Genomic DNA, 23,230 nt, shown 5'->3' with positions numbered 1-23,230 from the left:
ATTCAAGGCTAACAGCTTTTTATTTGTTATGATCGTATATCTGCAGTGAAGTATGTGAAACGACTGTGTGTGTGTGTGTGTGTGTGTGTTTTTTGAGGCATGTGAGCATATTTGTCTGAACCTGCCGTGCTGCACGATGCACAGCAAATTAAAGCCTCATGGTTTGTTTGGCCAAATAAGGAGAAGAGAGCGATATGAATAATGCCTGGCCGGCTTTGGGAGCTCTCGGGGTTAGGTCAACACTGTGGATCGGAGGGAGGATCCTCATCACGGTGTGTTCCTCCGTGATGGGCGTCAGTTACAGCAGCCTCACACCCGCTCAACAGAAGCATGTTAGGAGCATATTTCCACTGACGTGCAAAAGGGATCAGCTTTACTTAGTCCTATTTTGGTGTGAACCAAATGTTCCCTGAGAGGAAGAGGGTTTAGTTTGCTCATACTGCAGCCTTATTATGTTTGCTTAGTTTGTTTGCATTGACTTGCACCGGAGAGGAAATCTTTACCACATGCAGCGCACCACCATCTGATTTGTCAAACACTGATGATATGATCTAAAGCTGAAATGATTAGTCCAGTGGTACTTCTGCTGTTGCCAGGGGGTGTTTGGAAAGATTGTTGAGCAGCTAATTTGAAAAAAGTTGAATTAGGATTCGGCCAAAATAATATATTCACATATTAAAGTCAGCTGTAACACTTGAACACTTCATGTTGCAGCAGTTATGTAAGAGTGTGTGAAAACTAGTTAATACACCAGCACAGAAATGAGTAGACTTAGTAGCATTATGGAGAAATAATTAAGATAGTTTACATGTAGTTTTGGATAAGCGGCTGAAATGGTTGGCTAAAAGTACCATCTAAACAATTCAAATAATTGGTTAAAAAAATAAAATGGATAGATGGCTGAAACAGTTGGCTAGTAATGGATAAATGGTCAGAACAGTAAGCTAAAAATAATGAATAAAGGTTTAAACAGTTAGCTAAATGTAATGGATTAAGTGTCAAAATAGTTAGCTAATAGAAAGTTTAATCAGTTGGCTTAAAGAAATTGATAAATGGTAGAAACAGTTCAAAAAGTAGGTTCAAAACAAAACAAAGCAGCTTAAAGTAATGGATTAAAGGTTGGAACAGTCAGCTGAAAGTAATGGATAAATCTTCAAGAAGAGTTAGCTGAAAGTAATGGATAGAGGGTCAAACCAGTAAGTTAAAAGTAATGGTTAAACAGTTGAAACAGTTAGCTAAATGTAACTTATTGATCGGTGAAAGAGTTAGCTAGTAAAGGATAAACAGTTGAAACATTAAAAGTAATTGATAAAAAGTCAAGTCAAAAGTCGGCTGGGATAAAGTGTTGAAACAGTTAACTAAAAGTAATAGGTAAAAGTTTAAAGTACCAGATGAACAGTCAAAACAGCTAAAAGAAATGGAAAAACAGGTTGAAACAGACATTTGAAGTTGACACCTTGAGTTTTGGAAGTTTTGATAGGTATTTCTTTTCACTATTTTAAAAAAATCAGTAAAAAATTCATTTCCATCCCTGTTCTGCAGGGAGGGTAGATCATGGGTTTGTGTGGAATAAAGTTAAATTAAATGATCTTCAATTTTCTTTCTCTTTTATTTTCTCAATTCAAATAATCCAAATTATGACTTAAAAGTTGCAGCCTGATTTCTGATGCATTGTCTATTGTGGTGCCTAAATATACTGGCGCACCAGAAGTGATTCATTTTAATATAATAAGCAGAAACGATAAAACAATACTGTTAATCTACCTTTTTTGCACGTGCATGATTGGCGAGCACCAGACTGCATTCACATCACTTTTTTTTATTTTTATTATTAAGCAACAGACTGCTCGCTGATTTGAATTATTCTGTCCAACATGCTGCTGTTCAGCTTTAACAATGGCTCTGTTTACTTTGGGTGTGTCAATAAGCCGTGATGCCAGTGAGTCAGCGTGCACAGCACCAGGACCCAGGATCTGTTTCAGTGAAATGGAATACAACCATCATTATTGTTAATAGTGTCATGTGTTTTTGAGATAAAAAAGAGACAAAGCAGACATACTTATAGTACGTTTTGCTGAGTTGTACTTTTGCACATTATGTAAATCACATTTTATTTGAACTTGTATGTGGTCAGGATGGCCTTTGTGATTTTTTTAAAGGGTTGAATGTGTAACGTGATAGCATCGAGGTTTTCAGGCTGTGATTGCATCACAGTAAGAAGCCAGCAGTCCCTGCAGAGGTGAGGAGCACCCAGTGTGGTCTGCAACCTAACCACCACCATCCACACAAAGTGGCTAACCCCTTCTTCTTCTTCTACCCACTCCTCCCTCACTCCTTCCTCTCCTCTTCATTGTTTCAACTTTTTAACAGAAGCAAGACGTTCTCAACCAAGTAAGCCTCGGCCCCGCGGGCTTTGCATGCTGTGTGGTGTCTGTGTCAGCAGACTGCATGCACATTCTGTCCACTAACATAACATAACCCCGCCTTATCCGCCACAGATGGTCTGTCACCCTGCCAGAGGGGAAAAGGCCAGAATTCATGGGGTCGCTGAGTTGAGTGCTACTATGCACCCACCACATGGCTGGCAGAGGGAGGGGGGGATTTGCAGGAGGTAAATGGAAGGAGATCAGGAATTTTGACATGTCATGTTTCACTGTCTATGTTGCTTTTTTACATCGTTTCTTTTAAGCCATCGGGCATCCAAAGGTTTTACCTGGACGCAGCATCTCCAGTGTGCCTCTGCTAATCTTAAAGCTGCTGTTGGTAACTTTTATTGAAAAAAAAAAGAAAAAAGTTTAAGTAATTGTTGAAGCTGTGACTCGATCCTTCCAGAAGTACATGAGACAGATAATCTGTGAAAAAATCATGTTTCGCTGGCCCTTTTGGCGGCAACTAAAAAAAAAATCCATTATTAGAAAGTAAGCAAGATGGCGCCGTGAGAGTGGCAGCCTGTTGCAGCAGTTCCTGGGTGTTATTTCTTTCTTTGGTTTTAACGAATATTTCATTCAGTTGCTGCTCTCTTATTTGCTGCTGCGACAAAACAATTTCCCTCACAGGATTAATGAACTATTTCCATTTTATTCTATATTCTATTCTAAACCCAGTACCACTCACTTTGCAAGACTGGTATGAAATAATTTTGGAAATTTTTAAAATGGAAAAGCTGACCTTCTCTTTGAGGATTCAACAGAATAAATTCTATCAAATCTGGAATAAATGGATCGAATTTATAACCCCGCTACAAGCAGACTTTGTTTGACCTCACTACTGTTTGAACTCATACTCCTCTTGTGATAGGACCAGTAGCAATGTGCACTCCCTCAGCTGTGGTATATAAATACGTGAAGAGCTTGGGATGGGCAGATATACACAAGTACGTAAATGCTTAAGTGTACATATCTATATTTGAAAGTTAATGAGCATATGTGGATATGGAAGTATTATGTATTTGCTTTTCCTTTTAACAAAAGCAATGAGGAAAAAAGAAATGAAAGTAGAGGGGAAAAAATCCTGTAAATTGTAATATATCCACATTACATGGCCATTATGATTGCAAGTATTGGAAAAAAAAAACAGTTTTTTTTTAAGCTGTCGTTGTAAAAGACACAAAAAGAGATTTTAAAAATTCACGTTCCTCCTCTTCCTCATAGTGCTTTTAATGGCATTTGCTCGATCCACCGTGGCTAAGCTAAAACAACCAGTCAGAGCAGACGAGTCTAAGGCAGCTGTCAGTCTCTACTTGTAAACTTAAATTCAGATTCTGTTGCTGCATTGCCTATTTCTGGCCTCAGATCTTTTCAGAAACATGTTTTTTTGTGTATTCTGTGGGTCTTTCCCAGACAACCTCCTACACCCTCTTCCTAACCACTTTCACTCCTGTCTGCTTTCATGCAGAGCCACATTAAGTGCCATCCAAAACTAACCAGTGGGGAGTGAAAGTGGTTCATAAAACCCAACCATGTGCAGCACCGTGTTCTGTTCGTCATGGTGGATGCATGGTGCGACAAACTCTCAAACTAAGACAGACATTTGATATTGTTAACATGACATGTTAACATCTCAAATATTATATTGTTATATTATTATATTTAGGATCAAATATGCCATTTTCTTGTCTTTAGAAAATGTTAGTTGTGTTTATTTTATTGTTAAGTGTCAAGTATTGTTAAGTATATTTTAAGGCTGCCCCCCTTAGTCGACTAAGATTGGTTCAAGTCAAGCAGCTGTTTTTTAAAAATGTTTTTTCATTTATTAATTATTTTTTATAGTCATGCTGTCCAGTGAACATCTGGGGACATTTTGGTCCTGAGACTTTGCTGTGGAGCGATAGTGTTTCAGACATTTCCACAAATATGACAAAAATGTATTATTGTCATTCTTATATAAAAGTTACTAACTGCAGGTTTAAAGAGATTTTCTGTGGTGGTCAGTTGACTGGTACGACCTTGAATGTTTTCTCTATAATGTCTTTAAACCATGTTGTCATTCTGCTGTTGCTTTAAAAAAACAAACTGTCATGTCCTCCCAAATCAAGGCTGCAGACCTCCATTCCAGGGCATCAAAAACGTGCATCGAAAAGTCCATCACACGTCTCTGCTTTCTTGTTGTAATAACGTAATTGTCCATCCTGTTGTTGGTGTAAACTTGATGCATTAGTGCGCCTCTGTAATTCTGTTAACCCATTTGCTATTTCCGTCCCCATGCAGCCCATTGATTATGAGGGCTTCCAGCTCTTCATGACCACTTACCTGGAGAATGACATCCCAGAGGAGCTGTGTCAGCACCTTTTCACCTCCTTCAAGAGCAAGACAGGAGGCTGCTCCCCCGACCAGTCTCGTGCAGGAACGAGCTTACTGGGTAGGCTGCTTCTGTTTGTACACCTGCATCTTTAAACACCACTGATCACGATCACCAGACAGAGCAGGGTGAATGTTTCTGGGGCTTGAGTAAATGTTCCTCTTTTGGCCTAAATTAAATTCAAAGTATTGAAAACTACATTTATTCAGAGTTGTCGGGGCTCTTTGATTTGCAATTAGAGCAGCCCGGATTATTATGGCATGGATTCAAATGCAGCAGATTTGCCAGCTACACATTCAGTCTGTGAACTCTACATCAGTATAGTGTAATAAAAAAGGTTTCAAGACCAGTAATGGTGTTAACAGCAAATTCCTGCCCTACCTGTGTTACGTAACTTTAAAATGGTGACATCAATCAGCAACAGTTTTTGTCTCTTTTAAGGTGGCAGGAATGACATTTTGTGATCCTCATCATTTATTGATTTTTAAATGATAAACTGTTGAAAAATAATTAGACACAAAGTTGGATTTCAACGATTTTTTATTTCTTTGTCTGCGTGTCCGTCAGTCATTATGTTACAATTTCATGAACGTGAAATCTCAAGAACACCGTGAGGAAATTTCTTCATATTTAGGACAAACATTCACTTTGACGAAGAAATGAATTAATTAGATTTTGGTGGTCAAAGGTTTAGGTCATTGTGACTTTTCATTTTTTATTTTAATTCAAGTTTTTATTGGAATCAAATTGGTACACATCATACAGCACAGCACACTGACTTTTTTTTGTTATAGACAACAAAATTCGTGAGAAATAAAATAAATAAATAAATAAATAAGAAGTCTATGTTGCAGAAAGATTCATGCAAGCGACCAGTAATATGTTGTTAAGAAACAATCAAACAAAAGGAAAGAAAGGAAGAGAAGAAAAAACAAACAAACATAAAATACTAAAACAAATAAACAATAACAGCACAAAAAAATAAATAAAATAAAAATTTGATAAGGTCACTGTGACTTGAAACTGTTCAGAGTCAGGGCTTGTCAAACATCATGTGGGAGGTTATTTCAGGTTTGTGCTGCATGATAACAAAACGCTGCTTCACCGTGTTTAGGTCTGACTCCTGGGACGCTCAGTAGGCTGACCTCTGATGTCCTGAGGGTCCTCAAAGCTTCATATGTCACAAGCATGTCAGAGATATATTTTAGCGCTGAGCCACAGTAATTTATAAACAAGCAGCAAGATTTTAAAATCAGTTCTCTGAGTGACAGGCAGCCAGTGTAAGGATTTTAGATCTGGAGTAATGTGGTCATATTTCCTAGTTTTTGTCAGGACCTTCGTAGCAGCGTTCTGAATAAGTTGCCGAACAGCTTGTTTTGAAAGGCCTACGAACAGACTGCTGCAGTAATCTAACCTGCTGGAAATAAAAGTGTGTGTGAGCCTCTCAAGGTCTCACTTTGACATTATTCCTCTGACTCTAGCAATGTTTTTTGAAATGATAATAATGTGCACATTAATAAAAGTAGAGGAAACAGGGCTCTTCACCAAAGCACTTTGTCATGCACCAACTTTCCAACAACGCTGTTGTTCATGGCAAACCTTAAACAGCATGCCTTATCCAGGATATCCATCAACTTTTTATAGCGAAACAGACCCTAACAGAGCAGGCAGAATGACGCCCATCGGCTGCATCTTTGTTGTAGTTTTTGGGTGTTACAAAATCAGGCAGGCAGGATTCGCAGGCTGTTTTTGTGATTGTTGCAGCCCGAAATGCCTGATTTAACGGCAGCTTTTATGAAAAATTGCGATGCATGTTGCAGTGTTTATAGGTGTTTACTTTTTTTTCTTTCAAAAATTGTGTGGCCAAGTGAAAATTGCAAAAATAGTTGTGACGCTGGTGCTGATGAGGTGTGTTAGTTGTGGTCGCAGCAGTAAAGTTGCCGGCCGCCTGGTCAACAGCTGTAGACTTTGCAATGTGCTCAAGTTCAAGATTTTTACAAGAAAACTGTGACAAAAAACATCAAGCCTTTTAATCTGTAGGTTTTATAGGTGTTCTGTGTGTCTACAGAAACATTGTAACACCAGAGATGACATGAGCTGCATCTTAAATGCAGTCACATTAGTCGATATTTATGCCCCTTCTTTGCTGCAAAATGTCAGAAAGACAGACATTTTCACCAAAAACTGATCACACGAGGATCAGAGCAGAAGACAGACTCCTCAGGTGTTGATTATTGTCACGCTGCTGCAGGTGTGAACTGTGTCTGTCTCCATCCGTCCATGTGAGTGCTGCGTGGGACCTCATGTCCTCAGTGCGGAGCAGCTGAGGAGACAGATGGACTGTTGAATGAGAAATATATTTCTGTGGTGTAATGCTCACAAGAGTAAGAGGCAACAAGTGTAGAGAGGCTAAATGTGAGTGACAGTGACTTTTTGGATAGCGACATCAGTGCCGAGACTCACAGTTTCGCAGTTTAGTCGAGTTTGTGACGTCTCTGCTGTGTCTTCCAGTGTGTCTACACTGTGAATTATCTAATTAATGCAGAACTGGCAGTAAAGACATCTGTCACTGCTGCTTCATATATCCTGAAATTTAAGAGATTTTCTAAAAATAAAGGTGCCCTTGCAAAATAAACATGCAATTTATGGAGAAACTTTTAGGGCTACTATTAACAATTATTTTCATTAGCGACTACTGTGACAGTTACTCTCTGAACTAACTGATCGATTGTTTTGTCAGAAAATAAAACTTGTATACACAGTGTGCAAAAACTCAGCTTTGTCTATACAGCACCTTTCTCACAAAAGTGCCTCACAGAAAAATTGAAACATGAAACAAAAAATAATTACATTTTGCAACACTAAAAGTTACAACACTAAAATGAAAAAATCTATAAAAATAAACGAATAAAAGGCAATATAATAAAAAGCATGTAAAACTTACTAACAAATGTCAGGTATTTCCCAGTTCTGTTCTCCCTTTGTCTCTGGCGCAAGACAAAAAGGTCATGTTTTGTGGTACAATTGTGCAGAAATGTTCGTAATTAATTGATACCAGTTCAGGTAATGTTTTTCTTTAACTGTGGTTATTATAAAACTGGTCTTGAGTTTATTCTGAAAGGCATTTAAAAAAACGTTAAAAAGTCTAAAAATCAGTGGTTGATTTGGACTCTGCTGCTGCTTCAGCGTGTCCTCCGGTTCTGACAGAGCCTGCACTGACATCTGGTGGTGATCTTTAATAACATGATGTGATCCAGTCTGGATGGAGCTGGACGCTGCACAGATTAAATCCTTTAAAATGTTCACGTTCAGATTTTTTTATGACTGTTTGTAAATGGCAGTTAAAGACTCAGATTTTTTTGTCCTCATATCTGAAGCTCCCTTTAGATTTAAGATATAAAATGAATCATTTTGCTGCCTGGACAACAATAAAGAATATTTTACTATATGTTAGATGCAGCTCTTTATTTTCTGCTCCTTGACATAGAAAGGCATCTATTTGTATGTCCACTGTTAACCCTTTGAAACCTGGAGTGACATCATTGTACTTTGAACTTTGAGCACGTTGCTCTAGTTTCTTTTAAAAACATAAGAAAATGGCAATGAGTAACTTGTTAGGAAATGTTCAGCGAAAAATTAGAAGATCTAGAAAATTCTGTTTAAAAACAGGAAAATGGCTAGTGAAAAAAGAAAAAAGCTAGCTGTGTATATTTATAATTATATTAATTATATATTTGAAGTTATGTTTCAGAATTATTTTACATTTTAAACACTTTTTCCAGTTCATTTGTTATTGTCGTTTTTTTTTTGTTTTTTTATAAAATGTCTTTTCAAACTAATTTTCAGATAATTTTGTTGTACTTTTTACTTTATTTTGGGGTCATTTCTTCTTTCATTGTTCATTGTCATCTTCCCATGTTTTTGGAAGAAATTTAATAATAATTTGCTCAGGTTTCAGAGAGCTAATGCATTTGAGGTAAAATCATTTGCTTTTATTTAATTTTAGAAATAAATGAAAAAAAGGGATTTTTTTCTCTGTCTTTTACTCAGTCAGTCAGACTTTATTTGTATAGCACTTTTTATACCAACAAAACTGGAACACAAAGTACCACACACACATACACACACACACACACACACACAAAAGACTTTCTAATTAATTAAAGCAGTAAATTGGGAACTTAGGAAACACTACACCAGAGGTGGAATAAAACCAATAGCAAGAAATATAAAATGATATACATAAATGAATATATTGTTGATAGTAATGAAAATAATAATAGCAGTAGTAGTAACAGTGATAGTAATAATAATAATAATAAACAACATACTGTAAAAAGAAGGTCATAGGTAAATGGAAGCATAGCAACACAAAGTATATAATAAAAATAAATGTTTTAAAAATAATAAAATTATACAGGTTAACATAAACAGGTTAAAATAAATAAGTAGTTTAAATAAATGGGGAATTTAAGAGGGTACGTCTTGAGTTTGCTTTCGAAAAACATCGGCCCCCACTGCTGCCCTCAGGTCTTCAGGCCGGCTGTTCCTCAGACACTCACTCAATTTTGTCTCCTAATTATTTCCTTCTTATTTTGAACCGCTCTGATTTCTGTAAACAGTGTCCGTTCTCATGATGAGAACTCTTTCTTCGCTGATGTTCACTCATTCTTGCTGCATCTGCTGCTGTCTTTTTTTCCTCTTAATACAATGACTGACCGCAGAAGCCCGCTCCATTGACGCAGGCATCTCTATTCAGACCGAAGTGGCCTGTGCCCCCATTACAGGTACCCGAGCAGGCCGAGTCGCCCGCATCATCAGGGTGATGTCATCTTAATGGGACAAGAGTCCTGCTGGCTTTAACCTCCTGCTCCCTTTTTGCTGCTGTGCTCTTGTTGTGTTGATGTGAGTTCCTGGTATTTTGCCTGTGGATCAGTGGATGACTTGACGCTTTGGATGCTTTTTGTGTCTTTATCTGCTTCCTGTTACAGTTTCTTGGTATTTGGATTGTTGTTGTCAAGTATTTCTACAGTATTTCTTTATGTTGCTGCTCATGTTTAACCAAATTTTTTCTGCATCTAAACTCCCTCCTGTCATGCTTCACAAGGTGGGTTTCCATTAACCCTCAAATTGCGCAAATTATTGCAAATACAAAATACACCTAATGGACACATGTTAATTTTGTAAAAAAAAAATGAAATGTTTTTACGCTCGCATGAGGTCGTATTTCAGGCAATTTAAAAAGCTATATTTCGCAAAACTGTAATGGAAACACTTTTTTGGACTTTTATAGGTCACATGATGTTATGGCTATGTGCTTGTCAGTGGGAACTAGGGGTTGACAGATATTGTTTTTTCAGGGCTGATACTGATTATTCATGATGCAGCAGGAGCTACAAGAGCTGTTATTGCATCACATAACTTCAAAAGTTGAGCGGATCATCTGGAAGTTTTGAATCCACAGTTCCTTTGTCAAATCGTGGACTATCAGCTCCCAGAAATCCCTCATACGTGGCTGCTCACTCATTATTGCTCGCATAACACGCCTACGTCACCTTGGATTGGAAAAAATAACAGCTAGTGTGATGGCTGCAATAGAAATAAACCTGCTGATGTTTTAAACATCCTTCGCCATGCTTTTTGGAATGTTATCGAGAATGAGAAGTTGCATAATATCACTCAGAGGAAATGCAGTCATCTCGAAAATGTCACTCAAGTTTTGCGCAAATCGGTAATGGAAACCCGCCTGCTGTGTGTATACTTTCTGTCCAACTCACTCGTCCGTTCTCTCTCAGGGATGAACGGGAAAAGCATCCTGTCTGCGATGGGCCGACACACGCCGGAGCACTCCAGCGTGATGAGCACAGCCGGCTCAGGAGCCACCACCTCCCCTTGTTCATCTCGCTCCTCCTCGCAGCGTTCAGGGACGGGGGCCCATACACCAGGGGGGCCCCACATATCCCCCTGCACCCAGGTCAAAACCTCAGAGGGCAGCAGCAATGCTCTGACGCCCAATGCTGGTCCTGCCAGGTCGCCAGTGTCGCCCAAGCTGTCATCAGGTGAGGAGAGCCACACTGAGATCAGACTGGTTAGTTAAGTTGACGATGGTGTTTTGACTCGCGTGCCCTCAACCCAAAAAACTGCCACGTAGGCCGTCTGTGAAAACCGTTTGTTCAGAACATTTCAAAGCCTCTGCACCAGTGATAGCTGAGGCGTTCTGATTTTAGGGCTGTCTGTCCGCTCATTCGTGTGACATTCATCCGGACTGAACTAGTTATAGGTCAAAGGTCAACGTCACTGTGACCTTTAAATCCATCTCATTCTTGTAAATGTGTTATCTCATGAACAACGTAAGGGAATTTCTTCAAATTTGGCGCAAAGGTTTGGGAAGACTCAAGGACGAGCTGATTAGGTTTTGGTGGTCAAGGTCACAGTGACCTTGCATCTGTCTCATTGTCGTGAACACAATATCTGAAGGGACCTTGAGGAATTTTCATGAAATTTGGGACAAATGTCCAGTTGGACTAAAAAATGAACTGATTAGAATCTGATAAATGAAGGTGAAAGGTCACAGTGAACTTCGAAAATATGTTTTTGGCCATAACTCAAATATTCTAAAAACCTGCTGCTTTTTTATTGCTTGTAAGAGCAAGAGATTTTAGCATTGAGTAAAATTAAATCAAAACTGAAAAGAGGGGTTTTAACTTAAAATGTATTTTTCTTACAAAAATAAAAATAGGTTATATTAAAAAAGTTAGATCTGTTTTTTGTACAGTATTGTCACTGTAAAAAGAAAATTCTCTAAGGGTAAAACAGCTGACTCCAGCATGCGTGGACATGTCTGACAGCCCGCTCCAGTGCGGACATGTCCGACTGCGCGCGGACATCCTTGACAGTCGGTTGCAGCATGGAAATGTGCGACAGCCCGCTTCAGCAAGGACATGTCCGACAGCCTGCTCCATCACGGACCTGTCTGACAGCCCGCTCCAGCGCCGAAATGTGCGACAGCCCGCTTCAGCGTGGACATGTCTCACAGTCCACTCCAGCGCAGAAATGTCCAACAGCCTGCTCCAGTTCGCACATGTTCCACAGCCCACTCCGACTGTAGCAGTTTTACAGCCTGTCTTGCTCCTGCAAGGTTTTTCCAATAAAACATCTGTCATTGTGCACAACCAATACACTCGGAGGTGGCTATTAATAGCCCCAGACCACTGATTCATCACATGAACCTGTACGCCAGGCATCAGCAACTGGCAGACCGCGGTCCGGATCCGGACCAAAACTTCGTCCTATCTGGACCCGTGGCCAAGTTGTAATAAAATGTAAGACTGAGAACAATATAGTTTAAGGAGTACTGCTGGGCAAATAATCAAACCCGACAGTGAGAACCTCTAACCGACATAATCTTGTCCGTGTCGGGTATTTCGGTTATCCCACCAAGGCTGCCAAGTCCCACACATCTGCTGTGTGTCTGACGCTTTTGGGCTCTGTCTCACTCTCTCACTCTTACAAACAGCAAAAAATCAGCAGGTTTTTAGAAAACAAGATGATTTAAATGAGACTAAAATGGTATTGTTATTTGACATTGAATTAGTAAAATAGAGGGTAGAAGATTCATCAGGGTGTCCACAATAGAACAACAGCTATCAACACCTAAGTGCAGCTTTTCAGATCCCCTTCACATGACATCATGTTGTGTTGGTCAGCAGCCTCCGTCCTCTGTGTGCACTGTAAATAGTGTTTTGTCAACGTGTTCTCCACATCTCTGTTTTGTCTCTACCTGCTGCACTGGGATGAGAGTTCTCCAAAATTGTCAAACTAACACTTTAAAGTGAAATTTAGTGGTGGTTTTCCTTTAATCCTTTCATTAATTTCCCCAGAGGAACCACAGCGGAGCGATGTGAGCAGCTTTTGAACACTTGTGCTGTACGTCCACAGAGAGGAGCCACTCAGAGAAGCATTTGTCACTGCGGAGGAGCCCGTCTCCCCAGAAAGGTTCCACCCTGCCGTCGCCCCAGGTGGTTTTCCTCAAGGACATCGTCTGCTACCTGTCCCTGCTGGAGCGGGGGACGCCGGAGGACAAGCTGGAGTGTGAGTGACAGGGATGGAGGGATGTGGGCGGAGGGTCGGCTCCTCTCAAAGGGATGTCGAGTGGGAGCAGCTGTCATGTGCAATGAGTATATGTGTGCTCTCATGTCAGCTCAGGTTGACAGCAGGAGTAATAAGGCTGTTCGCTCGGTCCCCGGGGCCTTAGATACGCTGGTTACACCTCCCACACAGGGCAGGTCAGTGACACGCTTAAGCCCTGCTGTACCCAATTGACTACTTTGGTGTCGAAGGCTATATCGGAGCGCACTGACGAGGCTAATCTCCACTAACTGGTCCCCATGCTTCAGTACAGAAGTAGCACGCTCCACTTCTTTAACCCCGTGGCCATCTGGAGCGAGTCCAGGAACAAATGTTACTGCTTCACAGAGCTACTAATTATGTGACGCTATCTGAGTCACCATGGGATCTCTGTTCTCTCGTTTCCCTCTAGTCATGTTTCGGCTGTACGACACAGACGGCAACGGGGTTCTGGACAGCTCGGTGAGTTTCTCTTTCTGCTTTCGTATCTCCCTCGCTTTTCTCTCTCTGACTGTCCCCCCCCCCCCTCCTCCTCCTCCTCCACTCTTCATCTCTCTCTGTCTTGTGTCTCTGTTTGCCCTTTGCACACAGCAGCTCTAAGAATAGACACACAGAGACAGCGGTTGTGTTTACATGAGATCATTTGTAAATGGTTCTGTTCAGTTTAATATCAGCCATGTGCTGAGGCCATCACACAAACAGATGTGACTCAGGGCACAGTGATATGTCTTAAAAATAATACTGTAATATTTTTAGGGTATCTTACAATACACCATATATAACTCAATATTTTAAGAATATCCTCTGAACTACTGTAGACTACTAAAATACAAAATTATTAAATACAATATTGTTATAATGGGGTTAAAAAAGTAGCAACTGTCAAAATGAAGGTAAAAAAAAGTATTGTTATAATAAAGTTCAATGAAATACTTTTATAATAAAGTTAATTAGGATGCAATCATAATAATGTTAAATATATAGTACTCTTATGATAAAGTTAAATACTGTTATTTAAAGTGCTGTTAAAATGTATTAAAGTGTTGTTCTAATAAAGTTAAATAAAGTAGCTGCTGTCAAAATGAAGTTAAGTAAAGCACTGTTAGAATAACGGTAAATGAAATACTTTAAATAACAAAATCAAATAACATACAGTCATAAAGTTAGATATAGTACTGTTATAATAAAGTTAAAACATTTTAGAATAAAATTAAGTAAAGTAGCTGGTATCAAAATAAAGTTAAAAAAAGAAACTACTGTTATGATAAATTAAATAAGATACTCCATAGCAAAGTTAAATAATGTAGCTTCTGTCATAATAAAGCAGAATAATGCACTGCCATTGATGAAGCTTAATAAAATATTGTTATAATAAATTTACCGTCATAATAAAATTAAATGAAATACTGTTATAACAATGTTAAATAAAGTAGCTACTGTCAAAATAAATAGAATACTGTGATAATAAACTTCAGTAAAGTAGCTACTGTCATAATAAAGTTAAATACAATACTGTTATAATAAACTTCAGTAAAGTAGCTACTGTCAAAGTAGAGTGCTGTTATCATTAAGTTGAATAAGATTTGTAATATTGAAATAAATAAAAGTGGAGCCACTGGTGCTTTTATTTTGAAGCACCCGGCTCATCTCAGACTTTAACTGTTTTTTGGAAGTTGAGAGCTGAAACGCCAAACTGAGTCTAGATGTTTTATGCAGCTTGTAAGGAAATATGTTCTCCTGCCTTTGAGCTGTGGATTAAAAACCTTATAAACCATCTGACTTTGGAGAAAATTCGCTTTTCTACAAGAGGGTGAGCTCAGAAATGTTATGCACTACGGCAACCTTTTTTAACCTGCATAGAAAAAATAGACTTCATTGATACTGATAATAAGGTTTTGTAATATTTATCCCATTTCTTTTTTTTTAAGTCCTCTAATCATTTTTTTATTTGTCTTTCTTGTCTCCTTTTTTGTCTTTTTTTATTTTTTAATTGTTACTAGTTTTATTTTGAGTCTTAACTTCTATCACTGTCACAATGAATTTGTTTATATGTACTTACTTAATTTTCTGTGTCACTGAGGTTACTCTCCTCATTGTACTCACGCTCTGTTGTGGGGGGCATATTGTGTATTTTTATTTTCCAGTAATATCTGTGATAAACTTTACTTGTTTGACTAAATGTGACTATATCCTGAACATTGAGTATAGATATATATATATATATATATATACTCAATGTTCAGGATATAGTCACTTTATGCACCTCATATGGAGCAATCCACTATATATCTAGTATTTTTGATATATATTTCCCCCTAATGTGAATACATGCAGGGAAATACACAGTGCACACACAGACTTCACTCTACATACACATACTTAAAATCATTTCTCATGCTTGTGTGAAATCAATGAGATGTTAAATATTTGAGCAGAAGGTAAAGCAGGGAGCTCTCTGTCTCATATCGTTTGTCTTCCTTCTCGCAGGAGCTGGATCGCATCATCAATCAGATGGTGCATGTGGCGGAGTATCTGGAGTGGGATTCAACAGAACTGCGACCGGTGAGCAAACACACGATGCAATAAAGTCTGAAGTGAAAATCGGGAAGAGAAATGTAAACAGGCCCCTCTGTGGAGGTTTTGTCGTTATTTACTCGCCCGTAATGCCAGCTGGAAAAACTACAGTGACACCCAGAAGGTTGATTTTAGCTCAAAAAAAGTTGGAAAACAACCACAAAATAGCTTGAAACGACTTCTCTCAGGAAAGTGCTACAAAGATAAACGAGGAGCTTGTTAGAGGAAAGCACCTGTTCTCCACATCATTTTGCAACAAATATCCAGAGCTGCATCAATCAATCAGTTTATTATTCTGTCATTCTGCTGCTGGACTGTCAGTCAGTTACAGGTTATGTTAACCTTTTCCCAATTTGCATTTCATTATTTTATTAGTATTTGTTTAGATATTAACCTCCTGGGACTCTATAAAGAGGACCGAATAAAAAAAAAATACTGTAGAGTTCATTTTCATTCACTGCTTTAAAACAGTAGGTCTGTGTTTTAATGGAAATAAAACCTGAGTTCAGTTTATCATCACTTCACTATGAAACATTATAAAAGTGTATTACTCTGTTTGGAAAAGTATGTTTGCTTTATTATTCATTTAATGCACCAGAAGAAGCCAAAAGCTTATTTCCCTGCAGTAGTTTCTGTTAGTTAAAGAACAAAGAAGTCTTATGGAACAAATTTGACAAAATATTAAAATAATATTAAAGTCCTAATAACTGTCTGTGTGTCTGACTTTGGTTTTAAGGACTTTATTTATCTGTGTCCCTGCAGATACTGAAGGAGATGATGGAGGAGATCGACTTCGACAGAGACGGGACGGTCACGCTGGAGGAGTGGATCCGAGGAGGCCTCACCACGATCCCTTTACTGGTCCTGCTGGGCATGGAAACGGTACATATTGGTCTGTCTGACTGTGTGTGAAACTTTCTGTGATTGAAATGTACCAATTTATTTATTTTTTTTTTATAGATAACTTTTTTCCATGTTTTTATTTTCTTTTTGTTTATTTAAGAGAATGAGTTTGGGGGATATATTTACTTAAAAAAGCTGGTAATATTTCCTATTTTTATTTATCTTTTTTATTTACAGGTTTTGATGGCACGTTGTTGATATTTCCTTTTTTTATTTTGGGGGATTTTTATAGAAAAACATGCTTGTTTTTGTTGACTTTTTTTCTATTTTCCAAAATAAAAGATGTTGCTTTTTTCTTTTTTTCCATTAAATTGTTTTGGCAATTTTTATGGAGAAAAGATTTTGATTTTTCCCTTCATGAGGTTCTGTTCTGCTTTCTTTTAATATAAAACTTTTTTTTATTTATGTTTTTCTTTTCTTTTTTTCTTTAAGAGAATGTGTTTGGAGTTTTCTTTAAAAATGTTGGTAATATCTCAGGAGAGGAGATTTTTTTTAGAAAATGCATTTGTAAGGCAGATTCTCTTTAAAAAAAAAAAGTGATTTTGGTGATTTGTGAATGTTTTCAGATTGAAATGTACTTGTGTAGTTCCTTTTAGGTAATGAGGCTCTGTCTCACATTGTTTGCTGTTTTTACTTTAAATCCCTTCGTCTATTTGTCACCAAGATTACAGAAAAACTACTGGCTTGATTATTTGAATTTATTTGAAGTAATTATTTAAATTATTAATTACTATTATTAATAACCACTTGTAGAACACAGATTAAATTCATGCTGAGTCGGGTTATTGAGTGAGAACTCTCTGCACTGTTTTTAGCAACAATCATAACCCGAATCCTCAGTTTCAGTGTTTAATGCTTCCTCTGTCGTCTCTGCGTAGAATGTCCAGGAAGACGGGCAGCATGTTTGGCGTCTGAAGCACTTCAACAAACCAGCCTACTGTAACTACTGCCACACCATGCTGCTCGGAGTTCGCAAGCAGGGCCTCTGCTGCTCCTGTGAGTCTCTCTGTCCGTCTGTCTTTGTGTTCCTGTTTCTTTGTCCCAGTTTTTCTGATGTCCTCTCCTCTCTTTGTCCATTCCTCCATCTTTATCTGTGTCTCCTCTTTTACTTCCATCTGCGTCTGACTCAGATTGAAGTTGTTTGTTGTGCCCGAGTGCCTCTGAGTCAATGTTGTTTTTCAATTAAAAGTCCCCACTAAGTTCTCATTAAAAAAACATTAACAGTGTTATTTGGTGTAATTTCATTATTGATTGAGCTCTGGCGGGGAGCATTTCTGCAGGCTGATGTTATTGTCACAGCTGAATGAAGCGCTCACGTGTCAAAATTATCTCTAATGTGCTAAAAAAAAGTAATTCAATCCCCTGCAAACCTTGATTTTAGCTGCAGCTATGAAATGAGTCATGACCAAAAAGTGTCAGAAGATATTCAGGGTTCCCTTGGTCATTGAAAACCTGGAAAATTCATGGAATTTCAGTCACATTTTCCAGGTCTGTAAAAGTCATGGAACTCATAAAAATCAGTTTTACTATTTTTTTTTTTAAGAGAATAGAAATTTGTTATGTGTAATAAATTAAATTAATGAAACTTAACAGTGAATTTATTTATTATAGCTGACGACGTAACGCAGCTCTAATATGGACAACGTTTTGGTTTGTTTTATGTTTATGTTTATTATTTCATTTTTTTTAAAATAAAACAGTGATTACTAAAAATAGAAAACAAAAGCCAAGACCAACTTTTTTTCTTTCTTTTTTAAGAAAACGGATTTCGAGGGCATGTTTTATTTTTGCCGATTTTTAAAGAAAAACTTAAAACATTTTGGGAGATTTTTTTTCTTAAGAAAATGGGTTTGGAAGGCATGTTTTATTTTTTAAAAGAGACACTTTCTTTTCTTTATTGGCCTTTTTTTCTTCTTTAAAGTATTTTGGTAATTTACACAAAAAATTATTTGGGGCTATTTTTAAATGTATTTATTTTTTATTTTTATAAATTTTATTTTTTTTTATATATTCCTTTAATTTTTCCAAGGCATATTTTCATAAAAAATAACCAAAATGACTCCATTTATAATGAACAGAAACTATAAAAACAGAAATTATTGTTGGATTTTTCAAATTTCCGACTACTTAAAAACAACGTGGACTGCTGAAATTATGTTTCAATAGAATTTGAATCCTATATGTTTAAAAAAATGCTGGTCAAGGAAAAAAAAATATTTTGGCTTCTTGAAAAGTCATAGGAAAGTTTGGGAATTTTGTCCTTAATGATTTTTTGGGAACTCTGAATAATATTATATAGGAATTTGTCAACTCTCTTTGAGGCTGGTTTGTGATGTGACTTATACAGAATTTAACTCTTTCTTTACTCTTTCCTACAGTATGCAAGTACACAGTGCACGAGCGCTGTGTGTCCAAAGACATCGCTGCCTGCATCAGCACCTACGCCAAGTCACGTAGACACACCAACGTGAGTACCAGCACATGAAAGGGTTCATTCTGCACACGAAGCTCTGTACATGCACTGATGCTGCGGGGAGGAATGAGACGGGAACACTGACCGGTCTGTTCAGCAGCACCGGCTCATGGTTCTGTTTAACAGGGCAGCGAAGATCATGAGACGCCCTGTGAGGTCATGCAGGGCTTCTTATCTACTTACAGTCCTCTGTGTTTTAGCTCGGACGTGATTACGCTCTGCAGGATGATTTCTCTGCCTCGAGTCACATGCTGATTAGTCTGTAGAGTTTTTCTTCACTTCTGGCAAAAATTCCTTCCTGTCAGTAATCTGCTTTGTTTTTGTTCTACTTATTTATTAGTCTGTTTACCCTTTGAGCAAACTGGCCTGATGTTTTTCAGAAACATTGGAAGAAGGCAATGAGAACTGAACCCAAAATTGGCAAATAAATTAGTGAAATCTTCAAGAAAATTACCTGAAAATAAGCCCCCCCAAAAAGGAAATAACCTTTAAAAAAATGCATGCAAACATTTTAAAATGTCTGTAAACTACTATGAAGCATACATTTATGATAATTATTATCATAAATATTTATTATCATTTTGGCTGTGTTCATGCATATGGCATACATTTTAGTTTACTTTAAATTTTTGTTAAATGTTGGAATTTGTAGCTCAGCTTCTATAATAAGTCTAAAATACAATTTGTTAAAATAGTTACATTCATACTGTTCAGGTCCAAAAATGCTCCATTGAAACCCATTCAAACTGACATTTTTGATCCCACAGCCATCAAAGCATAAAAAACATAGATTATATTATTTCTTGGTGTCATTCTGGGCTTTTGACTTGGAATTTGTATTTTTTGCTGTTTTCTACCTTATGATGTCATTTTTACAATTTTTGACAAATACGTGCTGTTTCTACTTGGTGCACTTTCACAATTAATGTTGCTGCAAATCAATGGCATATCCCAGACTGCGATAAACAAAAATAAATAAATAAATCTACTTTGCATGTAGTAAATTGAAAATAATTAAAATTTTGTGTTTTTTTTGTTTCATCTAAAAACATGGTGGTATCATGACAAAAACTTGGCATTTAAAAGGTGTAAAATTCTGAAAATTATTGAATTTTTGATATTTATAAAGTATAAAATCATTTAATGTATTTTATTCTTTAAAGCTTGATTTTAAAAAGTGCATTTTGTGCACAGAGCAATACGAGTGTGTTTATTATTAAAGGGTTAATTTTTTGTTTTCTATTTTTTATGATATGTGTTTGGGAGTCCAGTGTTTTAATAATCACAGTTCTGATTAGTTGTTTTCGTTCAGCCACTGTTGATTGCTGCAAATGCCATTAGAAGTACGAGGAGGAGGAACTTGATTTTTATTATTCACAGATTATCTGCCTCATGTACTACTGTCAGGATGTAATGACAGTTTCAGCAAATATACCAACATCCGTTTTTAGAGAAAAGTCACCAACTACAGCTTCATTGACTGAGTGGAAGTGCTAAAAAATATATATAATAAATAAACTGAATTTCTGTTCTGGTTTTTGGCCTGCAGGCTATGCAGCATGTTTGGATGGAGGGAAACTCTCCTACGAAGTGCGACCGCTGTCACAGAAGCATCAAGTGTTACCAGGGCCTGACGGGGCTGCACTGTGTGTGGTGTCAGATCACTGTGAGTTGCTGCCTCATGTAGACACAGATGAACTCTCAACAGGTAACACTTTGACCTGCAGTGGCCACATGCCTGACGAAAATGTTTTGGTTTACTGTATACAGCGGTGAATAAAGCGCTGCGGCGGTGGAATAAAAGTACAGATTTCTAAACACGGAATGACTGGTAGAAGTTAAAGTCATGTGTTAGAATATCTCTTTAGTAAAAGTCTAAAAGTGTCTCATATTTACTGAACTTGAGTATGGCGGTGGAATAAAAGTACAGATTTCTAAACACGGAATGACTGGTAGAAGTTAAAGTCATGTGTTAGAATATCTCTTTAGTAAAAGTCTAAAAGTGTCTCATATTTACTGAACTTGAGTATCAAAATTAATTTTTATCATATTAAATGTACATATTAAAGTACAAGTGCTAATAAATGGTGGTAATAAAAAAGCAAGCGGTTAGAATTTTGAGAATGATGAAGAGGTTTCGTGCAGTCATGAAAACCGTGGAAACGTCATAGAATTTGCGAATAGCAATTTACAGGTCTAGAAAAGTTTTGGAAAACTTAAGTACATCCTGAAAGTTTTGGAAAAGTCAGGAAATTTTGATTTACAGACCTGTATAATAACACATGATGTTTTCAAGAACTGGCAGAATTGTGAAAATCCAACAATTATTTCTGTTTTCGGGCTGTCATAAATGGTGTAATTTTTTTAATTTTAAAAGAAAAGAAAAAAAAATGCCAAAAAAAAAGTTTTATGCCCCTTGCACCACACCCTCACTCCTCATAAATAAGAAACAGTCCCTAAGGTATATTTAAATATTCAGTTCTGAGCCTGTTCTGAATTCATTACTTTTCAAAATAATATATATTATGAAAAGCTATTATATAGTAATTAAAAATAGTCAATAAGAAGTATCAGTGGGTGTTTCAGAGAATATATAGTCTCTGAAATATGCCTAAAAGTCATCGAAAAGTTATGGAAAAGTCCTGGAAATGTATTAGATAAAATGAGTATGAACCTTGTATAAAGTTCTTCACAACAAACACCACCTTGATAACTGAACCTAAAGGAATTAAAGACCAAAATCCAGTTTTCCTTCTCTCACATTACTTCATTCGTCCGCCCGTCCCTTCCTTCCCTATTTTGTAGGGACTGAAATGCTTAGGAGAAATGTAGTCAAGTAAAAGTAAACTTCTTTTTTTAGGAAATGTATAGTATAGTAGTGTAGTAAAAGTAATAGTTGACAGAAATATCAAAACTTCAGTAAAGATTCTCCCATAAAAGGTAAGATAAGATAATCCTTTATTAGTTTGCAATATTACAGCAGCCAGAAGTGTGCAGGATAAACAGCAAAAGAACAATATAAATAGTAAAAAATATTTTTAAAAAAACAAGGTGCAAAATAGTATCAGCAAGGTGCCAAACTCAACAGTTTAAAAATATATGTACACTAATTGCACATGGAGGTAATTGCATGAATAAAGTATTGTAACAAAGTATTATTCTTTGTTACATTACACCACTGACTGTATATGGATGAGCCTCTTTTCACCATAAGTAATTAGTATAAGTAAATTTACACCTTTATTCATTTTAGCAGCACTACTATTCAGATCCACTAGATGTCACCACTGACCTGCTCAACATTAACCCCGCCATCATCAAAACTCTCCCAGCAGTTTGTCTCATTTCAGCATGAATACCATTTTGCACAGAAAAAAACGAACGGAAAACTTTTTGATTGACGCTGTCAAAGCAGCCACACTGTACACACACACACACACACACACACACACACACACACACACACACACACACACACACACACACACCGTTAGGATAAACAGCCCTTTAAAAGTGTAGCGTTTGATTCTGGTACCGTTTGATGCACTGAGTCTCACAGATGGATTTCCGCCCACAGTTCTTATGTTTGTACCTCTGCTCTCCTCCGTAGCTCCATAATAAGTGTGCATCCAATGTGAAGCCTGAGTGTGATGGAGGCGCCTTGAGGGACCACACTCTGTTGCCCTCGTACATCTGCCCCGTTGTCCTGGTGAGGATGCTTTTTTCTCTGCTCTCCACCTACAAGACCACATACAGTATGTGCAAGTGAGACTGTTTGGTGCCACAGATAAAGGAAGAATAATCTGGTTTCAGTATTACGTCACTCACTTCAAAAAAAGAAAAGACTTCCAGAGTGCTTGAGCTCTGCACATTTGTTGTTAATGTTGAGTGTTGCCATAAAAATGACTAAAGTTCAGACGAAAGATTCACATCGGGATGAGTAGAAACATGGAACTACTTAAAATGCACAAGACTAACACGTTTTAAAAACCTGGACGAGATGATTTATCGTCTCTATAGCAACAAGTCTCCATACTGTCTTTCTGATTTCCAGCTTTTCAGACTTGTTTTGTAGCTGGATAAAAATTGTAATTCCTTAAATCCTCTGGGAACGTGGCCTGAAATAGTGTGAATTAGGGGTGGACAGATTATTGATTATTTAGTTTGCTGATTATCTGTATCGGTTTTTACTTTAATGATCACCGATACAATTAAGAAAGTGGCAGCATGGGAAGAACTTTTACATTGTAAAACCTCAGGGAGCTATTTTTAATATCATTTCTCCAGATTGTGTGGGCGTCACGTTTTGATTGACACCACTTTATCAACTGCCTCATGTGTCCATGACGACAGCCA

The 23,230-nt window shown here is 37.4% G+C and overlaps 1 protein-coding gene across 7 annotated transcripts in view; it reads left to right on the top strand.

Annotated features, from left to right (window-relative positions):
* The window catches only part of dgkg (diacylglycerol kinase, gamma), a 166,604-nt gene that overhangs the window by 70,773 nt on the left and 72,601 nt on the right, over nucleotides 1–23,230 (top strand). For 5 of the 7 annotated variants that reach the window (XM_088083697.1, XM_088083696.1, XM_088083699.1 and 2 more), the window contains 12 exons: nucleotides 2,371–2,391; nucleotides 4,707–4,857; nucleotides 9,522–9,584; nucleotides 10,593–10,856; nucleotides 12,736–12,888; nucleotides 13,337–13,386; nucleotides 15,412–15,486; nucleotides 16,261–16,380; nucleotides 17,280–17,397; nucleotides 18,780–18,868; nucleotides 20,424–20,540; nucleotides 22,485–22,583. In XM_088083697.1, coding sequence (XP_087939823.1) covers nucleotides 2,371–2,391; nucleotides 4,707–4,857; nucleotides 9,522–9,584; nucleotides 10,593–10,856; nucleotides 12,736–12,888; nucleotides 13,337–13,386; nucleotides 15,412–15,486; nucleotides 16,261–16,380; nucleotides 17,280–17,397; nucleotides 18,780–18,868; nucleotides 20,424–20,540; nucleotides 22,485–22,583 — 1,320 coding nt within the window. The remainder of the gene's footprint in view (nucleotides 1–2,370; nucleotides 2,392–4,706; nucleotides 4,858–9,521; nucleotides 9,585–10,592; nucleotides 10,857–12,735; nucleotides 12,889–13,336; nucleotides 13,387–15,411; nucleotides 15,487–16,260; nucleotides 16,381–17,279; nucleotides 17,398–18,779; nucleotides 18,869–20,423; nucleotides 20,541–22,484; nucleotides 22,584–23,230) is intronic. The other 2 variants (XM_042494427.2, XM_088083700.1) reach the window with 2 other exon arrangements.

The sequence above is a fragment of the Plectropomus leopardus genome, chromosome 10, assembly GCF_026936395.1.
Source record: "Plectropomus leopardus strain MGB_pleo_1.0 chromosome 10, ASM2693639v1, whole genome shotgun sequence".
NCBI lineage: Eukaryota > Metazoa > Chordata > Actinopteri > Perciformes > Serranidae > Plectropomus > Plectropomus leopardus.
The sequence above is the reverse complement of the archived record's forward strand: the minus strand, read 5'-3'. Positions and strand labels throughout refer to the sequence as shown.